This window comes from Tachyglossus aculeatus, chromosome 22 (assembly GCF_015852505.1).
Source record: "Tachyglossus aculeatus isolate mTacAcu1 chromosome 22, mTacAcu1.pri, whole genome shotgun sequence".
Lineage (NCBI taxonomy): Eukaryota > Metazoa > Chordata > Mammalia > Monotremata > Tachyglossidae > Tachyglossus > Tachyglossus aculeatus.
The window spans coordinates 33,226,953-33,241,523 of NC_052087.1; the positions used below are offsets into that span (position 1 = coordinate 33,226,953).

Here is a 14,571-nt window from a genome sequence, read left to right on the forward strand (position 1 = left end):
AGGGATCCGATGTTGTAGCTCATGTCCGTTGATTGCTAGCTGAGATGGCATCCTAGTGTGTAGGGAGTGAGTAGTCAAGTTCTCCGTGGTCTCTGGTTGTACTTTCTAAGTGCTTAGTACAGTGCACCCTCCGCTTCTCTGCCGCTAACCTCCTCACTGTACCTCGTTCTCGCCTGTCTCGCCGTCGACCCCGGCCCACGTCCTCCCCCTGGCCTGGAATGCCCTCCCTCCACTCATCCGCCAAGCTAGCTCTCTTTCTCCCTTCAAAGCCCTACTGAGACCTCACCTCCTCCAGGAGGCCTTCCCAGACTGAGTCCCCCCTTTCATTCATTCACTCAATCGTATTTATTGAGTGCTTACTGTGTGCAGAGAACTGTACTAAGCTCTTGGGAAGTACAAGTTGGCAACATATAGAGACGGTCCCTACCCAACAGTGGGCTCACTTTTTCCTCTCTCCCTCCCCACCCCCTGCCCTACCTCCTTCCCCTCCCCACAGCACTTGTATACATTTGTACAGATTTATTACTCTATTTTACATGTACATATTTACAACTCTGTTAGTGATGTGCATATAGTTCTAATTCTATTTGTTCTGACAATTTTGACACCTGTCTCCATGTTTTGTTTTGTTGTCTGTCTCCCCCTTCTAGACTGTGAGCCCATTGTTGGGTAGGGTCCGTCTCTATATGTTGCCGACTTGTACTTCCCAAACGTTTAGTCCAATGCTCTGCGCACAGTAAGCGCTCAATAAATACGATTGAATGAACAAATGAACTCTCTGCACACAGTAAGCGCTCAATAAATACGACAATGAATGAGTGAATGCTCTGCACACAGTAAGCGCTCAATAAATACGATTGAATGAATGAATGACTGGGCCTCTCGTCCTTCCCCACGGAGAACAGGGAAAGCATCCCCGCCTAAGTGGGTTGACTGATTGCGTCCGTTACGTGGGTTCCACTTTAAAGGGTTTTTTTTGGGGGACCGAACCTCTTCTGAAATACTAATGCCACTGACCACATCCTCTAGACTGTGAGCCCGACGTTAGGTAAGGACCGTCTCTGTATGTTGCCAACTTGGACTTCCCAAGCGCTTCGTACAGTGCTCTGCACGCAGTCAGCGCTCAATAAATACAACTGAATGAATGAAATGAATCGAAGGAAGGATGCTGTGAGCTGAAACCGTTGACCACACCTCTGCTCTCTGGAAGCTCCCGCGAGTCTTAAACCCGAGAATCTAGGACCTCTCCACTCCTTGTTGGGTGAAGCTTCATTAGGACCTGCAGCTGGTCCCACCTCCCCACTACCCACCACAGGTCACGATGGAAGGGAGCGGGAGGCGGTGGTTCGGGCCAAGGAGGGAGGATAGGCTATCAAGTGGCCCGTGGCAGTCAATCAATCAATCAATCAATCGTATTTATTGAGCACTTACTGTGTGCAGAGCACTGTACTAGCACTTGGGAAGTACAAGTTGGCAACATATAGAGACGGTCCCGGGTTTCAACAGGCAAGGCGGCAGTTGAAAGACCGGGAAATACAGGTCGGGCCTTTGGAAAGCGAAGAAGGGGAAGATCGGACCAGGCTGAGCCTAGAGGAGGGGTGCGGTCTAGTGGAAAGAGCCCAGAGCTTGGGGGCCAGAGGACCTGGGTTTGAATCGCTACTCTGCCACTTGCCTTCTGGGCGACCTTGGGCAAGTCACTTCACTTTTTCATTTCCTTCTCGGTAAAACAGGGATTCCATATCTGTTCCCCCTTCTAATAATAATAATAATGATAATGGTATTTATTAAGAGCTTACTATGTTCAAAGCACTGTTCTAAGCGCCGGGGAGGTTACAAGGTGATCAGGTTTCATTTTTTCATTTCCTTCTCGGTAAAACAGGGATTCCATACCTGTTCCCCCTTCTAATAATATTAATAATAATAATGATGATGGCATTTATTAAGCACTTACTATGTTCAAAGCACTGTTCTAAGCGCTGGGGAGGTTACAAGGTGATCAGGTTTCACTTTTTCATTTCCTTCTCGGTAAAACAGGGATTCCGTACCTGTCCCCCCTTCTAATAATAATAATAATAATAATAATAATAATGGTATTTATTAAGCGCTTACTATGTTCTAAGCGCTGAGGAGGTTACAAGGTGATCAAGTTGTCCCACGGGGAGCTCGCAGTCTTCATCCCCATTTTCCAGATGAGGGAACTGAGGCCCAGAGAAGTGAAGTGACTTGCCCACAGTCGCACAGCCGACAAGTGGCGGAGCTGGGATTTGACTCCAAAGCCCGGGCTCTTTCCACTGAGCCATGCTGCTTCTAGACTGTGAGCCCATTGTTGGGTAGGGACCGTCTGTATATGTTGCCGACGTGTACTTCCAAAGTGCTTAGTACAGTGCTGTGCACACAGTAAGCGCTCAATAAATGCGGTGGAATGAATGAATGAATGAATGTTCATCCTCTTAGACCGAGCTCCATGTGGGACGGGGACTGTGTCTGTTATTGACTGCGTTGAACTTCATTGCTCAGTGCGATGCTTGGTACATAGTAAGCCCTTAACAAATACCACAGTAATTGTTATTACCGTTATTGTTCTTATGGTTACGGTGATGCCGAGCGAGTCCCCGTGGCTCAGAATTTCTCCGGAAGAGGCTCCGTTGGCAGGGAAGACATAAATCACGAACCATTCCAGCATAGTTTGATAGGCCATCCTAGACCCATCTCGCACTGCGGAGCAAGAGTAAATAGTGGAAATCTGTGGAGATCCAAGGATAGGAGGGTGTGATAATGGGTTGGTTCTAAATCTCTCTGCTCCCCATGATTGGGAGCGAAGAGGGAGGGCAGTGGAAACATGGGGATCCGGGATGCTGAGGCGTATCTGCAGGGCCACGTGGGATTAGGGGGACCGGTCTCTGGAGGAAACGGGAGTGGGGAAGGACTGAAGGTGCGTTTCCGCCCCGCCAACCTCCTCCTGGGACTGGCCGAGAGTCGGCAAGGCCGGGCGGATGGGTCCCAGCACAGGTAGGTCCCGGAAGGCTGGCACCGCACCGGGGAGCGTGGGAAAAGGAGCCCAGTCAAGAGGCGCAGAGGCCGGGCCAGTCCGTGCACGTCCTCTCTCCCGGCCGCGACGGCGATGGTTTCTTAACGCCTCCTTGGGCGTGCCGGGACCCGGCCTGCCCGGTTCCGCCTCGGGGGTGGGGAGGCTGGGGGAGGGCGCTCTGCAGACACTCCGTGCCCTTCAGCGGCGAGGACGGGTGGGCAGCTCCGTACACCGGTGGCCGTGGGAGTCGGGGGCCGTCGTGTCCGCCCCTCGGGTGCCTGGCGTGCCGGAGGGAGTCAGAAAAGGAACAAAGTCCAAAGCGCCGTGTGCCCGCTCGACAATTCCCAATTGCATTTCCAACTTCCTTCCCACTCCCACCGCCCCCCTCCTCCTCCTCCGCCTCCTCTACTCTTGTTTTTTATTTATCGGGTGTATTGTTTTTCCTCCCATTCTTCCCCCTCCCTCCACTATCTCTGCAGCTCTCCCCCTCCTGCTTCCTCCCCGGTGGTGGCTGGGACGTTTCTCCCATGATTTTTTGCATCTAGACCCGGCTGCTCTGTGTTAAGCCAATCAAATCCGACCTCCCCTCCTAACAGGTGTGTATGGAAAGTTTTCTTTTTTAACCTTTCAAGGGTGCTTCTCTCCCCGTGGGCTGGGTTCCGGGGTGTCCGTGGTAGAAATAGTCCCCCGCCAACTCAATCAATCAATCAATCGTATTTATTGAGCGCTTACTGTGTGCAGAGCACTGTACTAAGCGCTTGGGAAGTACAAGGGTCCGTGGAGCTCAATCTGAGGGCACCAATCAATCAATCAATCGTATTGAGCGCTTAATGTGTGCAGAGCACTGTACTAAGCGCTTGGGAAGTATAGGTTGGCAACATATAGAGATGGTCCCTACCCAACAGTGGGCTCACAGTCTAGAAGGGGGAGACAGAGAACAAAACATATTAACAAAATAGAGTAGATATGTACAAGCAAAATAAATAGAGTAATAAATACGTACATACATATATACAGGTATATACATATATACAGTTCATTAGGCGGCTGTTTCCCACCACAGATGCTCTTTTTGAGATGCCCAGGTTTGGGGAAAGTGGCGGCACAGCTGAAATCTAGGGAAATCCCATTTGGTGTAGGAGATTACCCCGAGGTGTCAAGGGATGGCAACTTGTATCGATGCGCTTAATAATAATAATAATGATAGCATTTATTAAGCGCTTACTATGTGCAAGGCACTGTTCTAAGCGCTGGGGAGGTTACCAGGTGATCAGGTTGTCCCACATGGGGCTCACAGTCTTAATCCCCATTTTCCAGATGAGGGAACTGAGGCACAGAGAAGTTAAGTGACTTGCCCAAAGTCACACAGCTGGCAATTGGCGGAGCCAGGATTTGAACCCATGAGCTCTGACTCCAAAGCCTGGGCTCTTTCCACTGAGCCATGCTGCTTCTCTGAGTGCTTAAAACACTCTGTCCCACAAAAAGTCGGGGAGTGGCGGGACGGTGGGGGTTCTTCAGAGGGATTTTCCTTCCTCTCTCGCCCAGATTTGCTCAGGGTCATGTGTTTTTTCCTCCCCACCCCCACGCACTCCAGTTTTGGTGCAGGAATAGTGTTGCTGCGACAGTCCTATAAACACCAACACCCTCAGCCCTAGTTTAGATGGTGGAGAACTGAGACCAGGCTGCTCACTCAGCTCGTCTCGCCCACCCGCCGTCATTCTGGAAGCTGTGACCCCGTCAGGTGTTTGGAGTCGATTGGGTCCAGAACCTCTGGCCTTCCCCGAGCCACTTCCCCTCGGGGTAGGACCAGCCGTGACCCGGAAGCCAGATGGCCACCGGCCCACTGGAGCTGACCTGCCGGGAACGGGCCTGCCCCGGGGCGGGCGGGAGCCAGGAGAGGTTAACTTGTGTGGCAGGGAAGTAGTAAAGCCCCACCCCGCGTGCCCGGGAGAGGAGGGTATCCCTCACTTGGGCCTGTTCCCTCCGACTCCCTTCCCACGGAGGGCGGGGAAGACGGATTCCGCTTGACAGATGCCGCTGGTGGTGGTGGTGGTGGTGGCGGGGCTCTGAGCTTGGTGACCATTTTAGCTCGCTGCGGGGCACGAGAACCAGGAGAGAGGCCCGCTGCGTGTCTCTCCGTCTCTCTCTCTATCTCTGTCTCCACTGGGGGTGAAGTCTCTCGCCTGTCTTCTCTGACTTTGACCTTTTTTCTCTCTTCCCCCTCCCTGAACCCTGCCCGGCCAAGCGAGGCGGGGATTTTATTCCCTCCGCCCCCCCCCCCCGCCTCCGTGCCTCCGTCCCTCCTCCGAGGCCCCTCCCCACCCCCTGCCCTGCCCTGCCCCTCACCGTCATGGACGACTCCGAGGTGGAGTCGACCGCCAGTATCCTGGCCTCTGTGAAGGAGCAGGAGGCCCAGTTTGAGAAGCTGACCCGGGCGCTGGAGGAGGAACGGCGTCACGTCTCGGCGCAGCTGGAGCGCGTCCGGGTCTCGCCGCAGGACGCCCACCCCATCCTGGCCAATGGCACCCTCACCCGTCGGCACCAGGTAACCTCTCCCTCTCTGGTGTGGGCAGGTAGGACAAAGAGGAGGTTGGCCGGAGCCCACCCGGTCCGCACAGGGCCGCTGCTCTCCTGGCGGGGTAGCCCGTTGCCGCCCGGGATACGTGGGTCAGTGCCTCCTGGCTGATGGATGGGGTGGGGAGAGGGGGCCTCGCTAACTAGCCCGGGGGACAGCTCAGGCCCGTCCTCTGCCTCCGAGACCACCTCAATGTCCCCGGGGCCACCGGGCAGGCCTCGCTCGTCCACTCGCGGTGGTTCTGCAGCCTGGGGCGAAGCCACTCGGTCCCCGGGGTCAGAGGCCGGGCTGGAAGCCACCACGGGAGATAGCGAGGCCCCGGGTGTTTTTCTGTGGCAGGGGACAGCGGGGTGGGTGGGGCATGCGCTGCCCAAGAAGGGCATCCTAACAGAGTGCTTTTTATGTATAACAACATCCCGTTGGGCCCTGGTTATGGCAGGGGCCGGAGAGCACTCATCTCTTCGGGCTTGGCCTTCCTTGATGGTGTAGCTGTGGCGGCTGAACCGCCCTCCCCCTCCAGGAGCCCCATTGGGTTCTTGCAGCGGAGAGAGATAAAAGCGCTCCCCCCCCCCTCGCCTCGGCCTGGGCTCGGGGAGGAAAGGGGTAACTTGAAGCGTCGGCTCGGTCGCAGTCAGGGGACGCCCCGTGTCTTGTCCACAAGCTTCAGATGGGCCCGGTCTGATCTCGCGTGGGAGGAAGAGTCACTGGTAGCTCACTTGGGTTGGGCTAGAGGAAACCAGGAAGGAAGAAACGGAGATGCTTCTGTTTAACCCGGATAACCGCAGGAGCCAAGGATCTCTCAGCCTGGCTGACTGTGGTGTGAACTGGGGCTGCGGATGCTGGAAAAGAGAAGTGCCCTGTCTCCCTGCAGTCTGGCCCGGTGGTGATGTAATCTCGTGTCCGGGGGGGTTAGGGTTGTTCCTTTTGTGTGGAGGGGGTGTTGCCTGATAGGCATTATGGCATCTTGAGGCCAGGTGGGTGGAGACAAGGAGAACCATCTCCTGCCCCAACAGCTGTTTTGATTATTTGGACAGATAGTGAGGGGGCGGTCCCCTGGTGCGGGAGAGAGAGAAAGAGAGAAAGGAGAGAGAGAGAGTATATGTAGCCCCCTTGGGGAACTGCACCAATTGTGTGATGTATCAGACAGACTTGGATGCATGCATTCTCTGGGCTTGCCCAGGGCTCTAATTGGGCAGAAGGCAAATGTCAGAGGATGATGGCTACTGGGGCTGACAGAGACCTGGGCCGGGCGTGGGGGCGGATGCGTTGTGGGAATTTCCAAGGTCACACGTCGCTTCTCGCTTTTCTCTTTGGTTTCCACCCGACTCGACATTTTACATCCTTTCTACTTGCTGAAAGCAGCCGTGTTTGACTTCTCCCTGAAGTGAAGTAGAAGTGGCAGACAATCAGTCCAATAAATGGCATTTCACCGAGCGCCTACTACATGCCGTGCCCTTGGGAGACTAACGGAGCTAGGAGACTTGGTCCCTGCCCTCGAGGAGCTGTCTGACTGGTCGGGGGAGGCTGACCCAGAGATGTGATGGATAAGAGGGGATTAAGACTGTGAGCCCCACTTGGGACAACCTGATCACCTTGTAACCGCCCCAGCGCTTAGAACAGTGCTTTGCACGTAGTAAGCACTTAATAAATGCCATCATTATTATTATAAGAGGCAGAAGAGAATGACGGGAAGAGTGGATGGATGTGCTGCGAGTAGTTGAGGGTGCCTCGCTATTTAAGTGGGGCAAGAGTTCTGAGGGAGTAATTAGGAGGATATGGCCTAGGGAGAAGAACAACGCACAGAGGAGCGTGGTCTAATGGACAGAGCACGGGCCTGGGAATCAGAGGACCCGGGTTCTAATCCCTGCCCTGCCACTTAACCTGCTGTGTGACCATGGACAAGTCACTTCACCTCTCTGGGCCTCAGTTCCCTCATCTGCAAAATGGGGATCCAGTGTCCGTTCCCCCTCCTACTTAGCCCGTGAGCTCCTTGTAGGATGTGATTATATCGTGTCTGCCCCAGCGCTTAGAGAAGCAGCATGGCTCAGTGGAAAGAGCCCGGGCTTTGGAGTCAGAGGTCAGGGGTTCAAATCCCAGCTCCGCCAGTTGTCAGCTGGGTGACTTCGGGCGAGTCACTTCACTTCTCTCTGCCTCAGTTCCCTCATCTGTAAAATGGGGATTAAGACTGTGAGCCCCACGTGGGACAACCTGATCACCTTGTATCCCCCCCCCAGCGCTTAGAACAGTGGTATGGTAATTTGTTAATGGTAACAAATACCATTATTACTATCAGTAGCATAGTGCTTAAGCGCATAGTAAGCACTTAACAAGTACCACAGGTAGGCCTGTCGTTCTGCGTCCCATCGGAAGTTGGACTCCAGCTGTCTTCTTTGGGACCCCATTCAGAGACGTTGAAACCCCCTGGGGCCGGAGGAATGGGCAAGCGCATTTCTTGTGGTGGGGAGTCATGAGACCAATCCTGACTTCTCCCTTCCTAAGCCGGCAGCCTCGAGATCATAAGATGCCCCGAAACGCCTCTTGCAGGAGGAATTCCTAATTCTTCCAACAATGAGCCGCTTGGAAGAGCATACGCTCTTGGTGGGGGTTTCCAGGGCCGAGCAGCTTTCGTTGACAGTGGTTCTCTAGAGCAGTCGATTATGCTTTTGGAAATTCCCAGCCCTGCTTCTTCGGCTCCTTGGAAACATCGTGACTCTTCAAGGAGACTTGAGCTGACGGGGAACTCGTCGGAGCCCCCGCGAGGCGCCCCCGGCCTAAAAAATAAAGTCAAAAGACCGGGGCCTGGTTCCTGGCGGTCAAGGTGGGGTGAGGGCAAGGGTGTTACTTGGCCTGGTGGTCTCCTGCCCCTAGCTCCCCCAGGGGAAGACCCTCTCTCGGGCCCAGCCCTTCTGTGGTGCGGGGAGGGGAAAGGGGGTTATTCGGGGAGGGCGTTGGGTTTGGGGAGAGCACGGCCACGCTTCGCGGCCAACCCTCCCCTTCCGGGCTCTGTTTCAGAACGGACGGTTTGTGGGCGATGCTGACCTGGAGAGGCAGAAATTTTCAGATCTGAAACTCAACGGACCACAGGTAACCTCCGAGGCCGGGAAGTTCGGCCCCGTGCGGGCCGGGGGTTGGGTCTAGGCCGGACCTCCGAGGGCGGGTGATCGCGGCGGCGGTTGACGGGTGGGCCTCACGGCCGAACACGCTGCCCCGGCACCCTGCCTTCCTTGGTCAGAGGTCGAGCTGATGACTTTGCAGAGTGGCCCCGTCCGGTTTGAACCGACCAGATGGCCCACTTGAGGCTCGGGCGGGGTCCGAGCGGCCCTGCGTAGCCAATCCAGGCTTTAGCTCTCCGGGGGGAATTCCGGTCCATTTTACTTCTGAAATAGAAACTCTGTCTTTGATTTGTTGGCAGAGGCTCTTTCTGCTCAGCAGCACTTGCAGTGTCTCTTCTTTAGGGACGTCAGTCTCCGGAGGCCCGTGGGGTTTGGCGGTGGGGGAGCGGGCAAGAAACTGCCTCTGCTTCTCACCTCCTGAGGAATGGCCTCCTATCTGGAATAATAGTCATTGTGATATTTATTAAGTGCCTCCTTTATACCAAGCACTGGGGTGGATTCAAGACATTCATTCAATCGTATTTATTGAGCGCTTACTGTGTGCAGAGCACTGTACTAAGCGCTTGGGAAGTACAAGTTGGCAACAAATAGAGACGGTCCCTACCCAACAACGGGTTCACAGTCTAGAAGGCATTAGGTCGGACCCAGGCCCCCATCCCCCGTGAGGCTCGTGGCCTAAGTAGGAGGGAGAGTGGGGATTGAATCTCCATTTTCCAGAGAAGGAAACTGAGGCCCTGAGAAATGAAGTGACTTATCCAAGTTCACACAGCAGGCAGGTGGCAGGGCGGAATTCGAACGCCAGGCCCGGACTCTTTCCCCTAGGCCATGCTGCTTCACTGAGCCAGCTGTCCAGTTCTGAGGCCTGGCAGGGACTCTTCAGTCTCCTTTCCTCTCTCCCCCAAAGGATCACAGTCACCTACTGTATAGTACCATTCCCAGGATGCAGGAGCCAGGGCAGATTGTGGAGACCTACACCGAGGAGGACCCTGAAGGAGCCATGTCTGTCGTCTCCGTGGAGACCTCCGATGACGGTACCACCCGGCGAACCGAGACCACGGTGAGTCACGGGGGCGCCGGGAGAGAGCCTGCGTCGGTAGGGGGATCGGGCCCACGGTTGTGCAGGTGGTGGGTGGGAACGGTAATGGCATTTATCCAGCGTTTTCTGCGGGCGGAGCACCGTACTAAGCGCCTGGGTGAGAGTTGACCGGTGGAAAGTGGAAAGTCAGCCGTGGGAGGGATGGGTGGCACACGGGGGCCTCGCCGCTCGAGAGGGCGGAGACGAGGCCGCCCTCACCGCTCCGTTTCCTCCTCCGCCCGTCGCCAAGGTCAAGAAAGTGGTGAAGACGGTCACGACGCGGACGGTCCAGCAGGTCCCGGTGGGGCCGGATGGGCTCCCGGCGGACGGCTCCTCCGTCTCCAACAACTACATCCAGACCCTGGGCCGAGACTTCCGCAAGAACGGCAACGGCGGGCCCGGCCCCTACGTGGGCCAGGCGGGCACCGCCACCCTCCCCCGGAACTTCCACTACCCCCCGGACGGGTACGGCCGCCACTACGAAGACGGCTACCCGGGCGGGGGCGACAACTACGGCAGCCTGTCCCGGGTGACGCGCATCGAGGAGCGCTATCGGCCCAGCATGGATGGCTACCGGGCCCCCAGCCGGCAGGACGTCTACGGGCCGCAGCCCCAGGTGCGGGTGGGCGGGAGCAGCATGGATCTGCACCGCTTCCACCCGGAGCCCTACGGGCTGGAGGATGACCAGCGCAGCGTGGGCTACGACGACCTGGACTACGGCCTGATGCCCGAGTACGGCACGGCGCGCCGCACCGGGACCCCCTCCGACCCCCGCCGGCGGCTCAGGTGAGGGGAGGGGACGCGGTCCGAGCCCCGGGGAGGGAAGGGAAGACTCCTCCTTCGGCTCCTGGCGGCCGGCCCGATGGGTACTGGGGAGGCCCGTGGGCGGCCCGACTGCCGTGGGAGAGGACCGGCCGTTCGTTCAGTCGTATTGAGCGCTTATTGTGCACGGAGCACCGTACTAAGCACCTGGGAAAGTACAGTGTGATGATAAATGCAGCGTGGCTCAGTGGAAAGAGCACGGGTTTGGGAGGCAGAGGTCATGGGTTCGAATCCCCACTCCGCCACGTGTCAGCTGTGTGACTTTGGGTAACTCTGTGCCTCAGTTACCTCATCTGTAAAACGGGGACTAAGACTGTGAGCCCCACGTGGGACAACCTGATCACCTTATATCCTCCCCAGCACTTAGAACAGTGCTTTGCACATAGTAAGCGCTTAACAAATGCCATCATCATTATTATTAATACATTCCTTGCCCATAACATGCTAAAGAGGTGGGGTGGGGACCACTTTGACATGATCGTCTTTTTGTGCCAGGGAGCCATGTGAGGCCTGGGGTGGGATATTTAGCATTCAGAGCTCAAGGAGTTGAGCTCACCGCAGAGTGGCCCCACAGTGTGTTAACTCGATCTTTGTCGCTACTGGACGCTTCTCTCTCTCGACGGATGTCCCGCGCCCCCCGGCCTGAGGGTACAGCTTCTCCATCTCTGGGAGGCTTAGGTTCCTCACCGAGCGAGCAGGCATTCGTGGTGCCGGGAGGAAGAACAGTTGACTCTCTCCCATTCGCGAAGAGGAGCGTCCACTCCTTATGCTGACAACGGGCTCTCAAATGGGATTAGAGGGCCTAGAAACGGGCCGGCCCACAGACTTCTCCTTTGGTCAGTCGGGAACGACTGGGAGGCTGGTGATAGGGTTGAAAGGCCTAAAGGAGGGAAGAGAGGTAATGATAGCATTTATTAAGCACTTACTATGTGCAAAGCACATTCTAAGCGCTGGGGAGGTTACGAGGTGATCAGGTTGTCCCACGGGGGGCTCACAGTCTTAATCCCCGTTTTCCAGATGAGGGAACTGAGGCCCAGAGAAGTGAAGTGACTTGCCCAAAGTCACATAGCTGACATTTGGCGGAGCTGGGATTTGAACCCATGACCATCGACTCCAAAGCCCTTGCTCTTTTCACTGAGCCACGCTGCTGAGCAAATGGGAGCTTGGGAGTGGCAGCCCCCGAGGGGAGGGGAAATTACGGGAGCAACAAGGGGCGCCGTCTCTGTCTTTCCGTCTCCCCCGGGCCCCACAAACTCCAGGGCCTCAACCTCTTAGGAGAAACGGGTTGATGTCATTTCCCTTGACACCATCTTGGGTGTCCCCAGCAATCGGGGGCAAGACTAGGAGCAAAGTCCCTGCTTGAGTCACCCCGCCCCAGGCCTGCCAACTCTTTTCTCTGGGACGGGCTTTCCTCTCTCATCCCTGACTCACCCTTTATTGTCGAAGGGACATGGGGCTAAGGTGGTGCTGCCCTGATCGGCGGCCCCGGGCAGTCTCGAACAGCTCCCGATCTCCGGGGTGTTGGCCCTGGGAATGGGGCTGCTTCCTCAGTGGAGAGGAATGTCTGGCCCCAGGTGGGTGGGTGGGTGGGGGGCGGGAGGAACGGGACAACGGACAGGGTCCTCGTTGCAGGGGCGGGACAGCTGGTTCCCCCGGGACAGACAGGTTTCTGTTCAGATGGTTCAGATCCCTGGGCTAGTGCCAGAATGGCTTGGGTCCGGCTTGAGAATCTGCTCGTTGAACAAGAACATTCTGCTGGTTCCCGTTTGGGCTTGGGGAGTAAGGCCCGAGGAACACAGTGAGGCCCAGCCCGAAGGAGGAGGCCCTCACATAGTGATGGCTCCAATTACCTGCTTCCTAGGACTCTGCACGGTGATTCGAGAGGGTGGTGAACTCTTGGGAGCGACTCGGAATAGCCTGTGGGTTTACAGCTCTGAGGGGCTACCGCGGGAATCCAGAGATCGGAGAACAGACGCCAGTGTCTGGCCACGTGGGTCCCTCCAGAAATAGCATTTAGGGTCTTTCTGTCCCGGGACTAGTATGATAATAATAATGATGATAGCATTTATTAAGTGCTTACTATGTGCAAAGCACCGTTCTAAGTTCTGAGGAGGTTACAAGGTGATCAGGTTGTCCCACGGGGGGCTCACAGTCTTAATCCCCATTTTCCAGATGAGGGAACTGAGGCCCAGAGAAGTGAAGTGACTTGCCCAGAGTCACACAGCTGACAATTGGCGGAGCCGGGATTGGAACCCACGACCTCTGACTCCAAAGCCCGGGCTCTTCCCACCGAGCCACGCTACAAACAGTCTCTTGTGGGGAGGCTGGTACCCCAGTGCCCCTTGCGGGACCCTCTCCTAGCCCTTCGAGGGCTCTGAGGGAGGGGCTGGTGAGGGAATCCAGGAACCCCGTGAACCCCGGAGAGAAGGGCAGTCTAAACATGGACATTGGGAGCATCAAGAGAGAAGGGCAGGTTGAAAGTGAAGAATTCCCGCCTCCCCCCCGGCCCCCAGGATTAGAACCCAGGTCCTTCTGACTCCCAGTAGGTGCCAATCGGGGCCTAGCCGGGCACAGTCTTGAAGTGTGCCCAGGTCCTGGTCACGCCGGTGGAGTGTCTCTTTTCCTAGTTGGGCAGGCCCGGATTGAAGTTAGGTCATCCTAGGGGTGGGGAACCTGTTCGGGTGTAACGGACTCTCCCCACTCTGGCGACTGTGAGCCCGCTGTTGGGTAGGGACCGTCTCTATATGTTGCCAATTTGTACTTCCCAAGCGCTTAGTACAGTGCTCTGCAAACAGTAAGCGCTCAGTAAATACAATTGAATGACTGAATGACTGGGTAGGGACCGTCTCTCTATGTTGCCGATTTGTACTTCCCAAGTGCTCGACACACAGTAAGCGCTCAATAAATACGATTGAATGAATGAATGCCTGGCTGCTGGCACCGAGACCAGAGGGAGTCATCTCAGGTATCTGACCAAGAGAGAAGCCCAACTAAGGGTGCCCGTCGTCTTTTTTTGGGGGGGCTTCTCATTCTCTCTGCTTCCATTCCCAATGGGCAGGCACCATCCCCTCACCCCCAAGCTGACAGTAGTTAAGGAAGAGGAAATGGGCCTGTGGAGACACGTGTGAATGTGTGGGTGGAGGAGGGCGGGAGAGTTGACGGCGACGTGCTCATTAGGGTCATCCATCAATCAGTGGTATTTATTGAGCACTTACTGGGTGCAGAGCCCTGAACTAAGCACACTGGGGAGTACACTAAAATAAGTTGGTACACATGACCCCTGCCCACAAGGATCTTACAATCTAGTGACGTCTCACGGTAGCCTTGGTCTAGAGGTCAGGAGTTGGTGCGATGTGTCATCTCCCCCGCCCTCCCTCGGACCGTATCTTTTCCCCTGGAAAGCTCAAACCCGCAGCCTGCCGAGGTCTCCTCGCCCCACGACTGCTTCCTGTGCCAGCGCCTCGTATCCTGTCTAATCTGAGGCCGCGCGGTTCCCCTCCCAGCTGCTTTGCTGACCTGGGTGATTTCTCCGGCCCTCGTAATCCTCCGGGTGAAAAGAGGAGGAGCGGCCACGCTCTCCATACGAGGCGACTCCGAAGGCCGGAAAGGGCTCTCGGACTAAGGAGCCGTTGCTGGGTCTCCAGATTGGTTTTTAATTTCTGTGAGTCCTAGAGGTAGTAAACGGGAGGCAGGCCCAACGCTAAAGCGGTCTACACACACGGCAGTGGCCCCACAAAGGTCAGACCCGTAGAAGTCACTGGAGGGGAAAAAAAAGTAACCTCGCAGCCAGCCGGGCTCATTGGGGGAGCCGGTCCTTCGATCGGTGGTGTTTATTGGGTATTTACTGTGTGCAGAGCACTATACTGAGTGCTTGGGAATGTACAGTACAACAGTTGGTTGACACGATCCCTGCCCACAACGGGGAAGACGGGAATTAACTAGATTAGGGATAGATGAT

The 14,571-nt window shown here is 56.0% G+C and overlaps 1 protein-coding gene across 5 annotated transcripts in view; it reads left to right on the plus strand.

Annotated features, from left to right (window-relative positions):
• CTNND1 (catenin delta 1) overlaps window positions 1-14,571 on the plus strand; it is a 66,626-nt gene that overhangs the window by 27,936 nt on the left and 24,119 nt on the right. For 4 of the 5 annotated variants that reach the window (XM_038765142.1, XM_038765144.1, XM_038765145.1 and 1 more), the window contains exons 1-4: window positions 5,361-5,573; window positions 8,616-8,687; window positions 9,621-9,773; window positions 10,042-10,577. In XM_038765142.1, the coding sequence (XP_038621070.1) occupies window positions 5,379-5,573; window positions 8,616-8,687; window positions 9,621-9,773; window positions 10,042-10,577 (956 nt within the window). In that variant the 5' untranslated portion in view covers window positions 5,361-5,378. Of the gene's footprint in view, window positions 1-5,360; window positions 5,574-8,615; window positions 8,688-9,620; window positions 9,774-10,041; window positions 10,578-14,571 lie in introns of those variants that run through there. The other variant, XM_038765146.1, reaches the window with a different exon arrangement.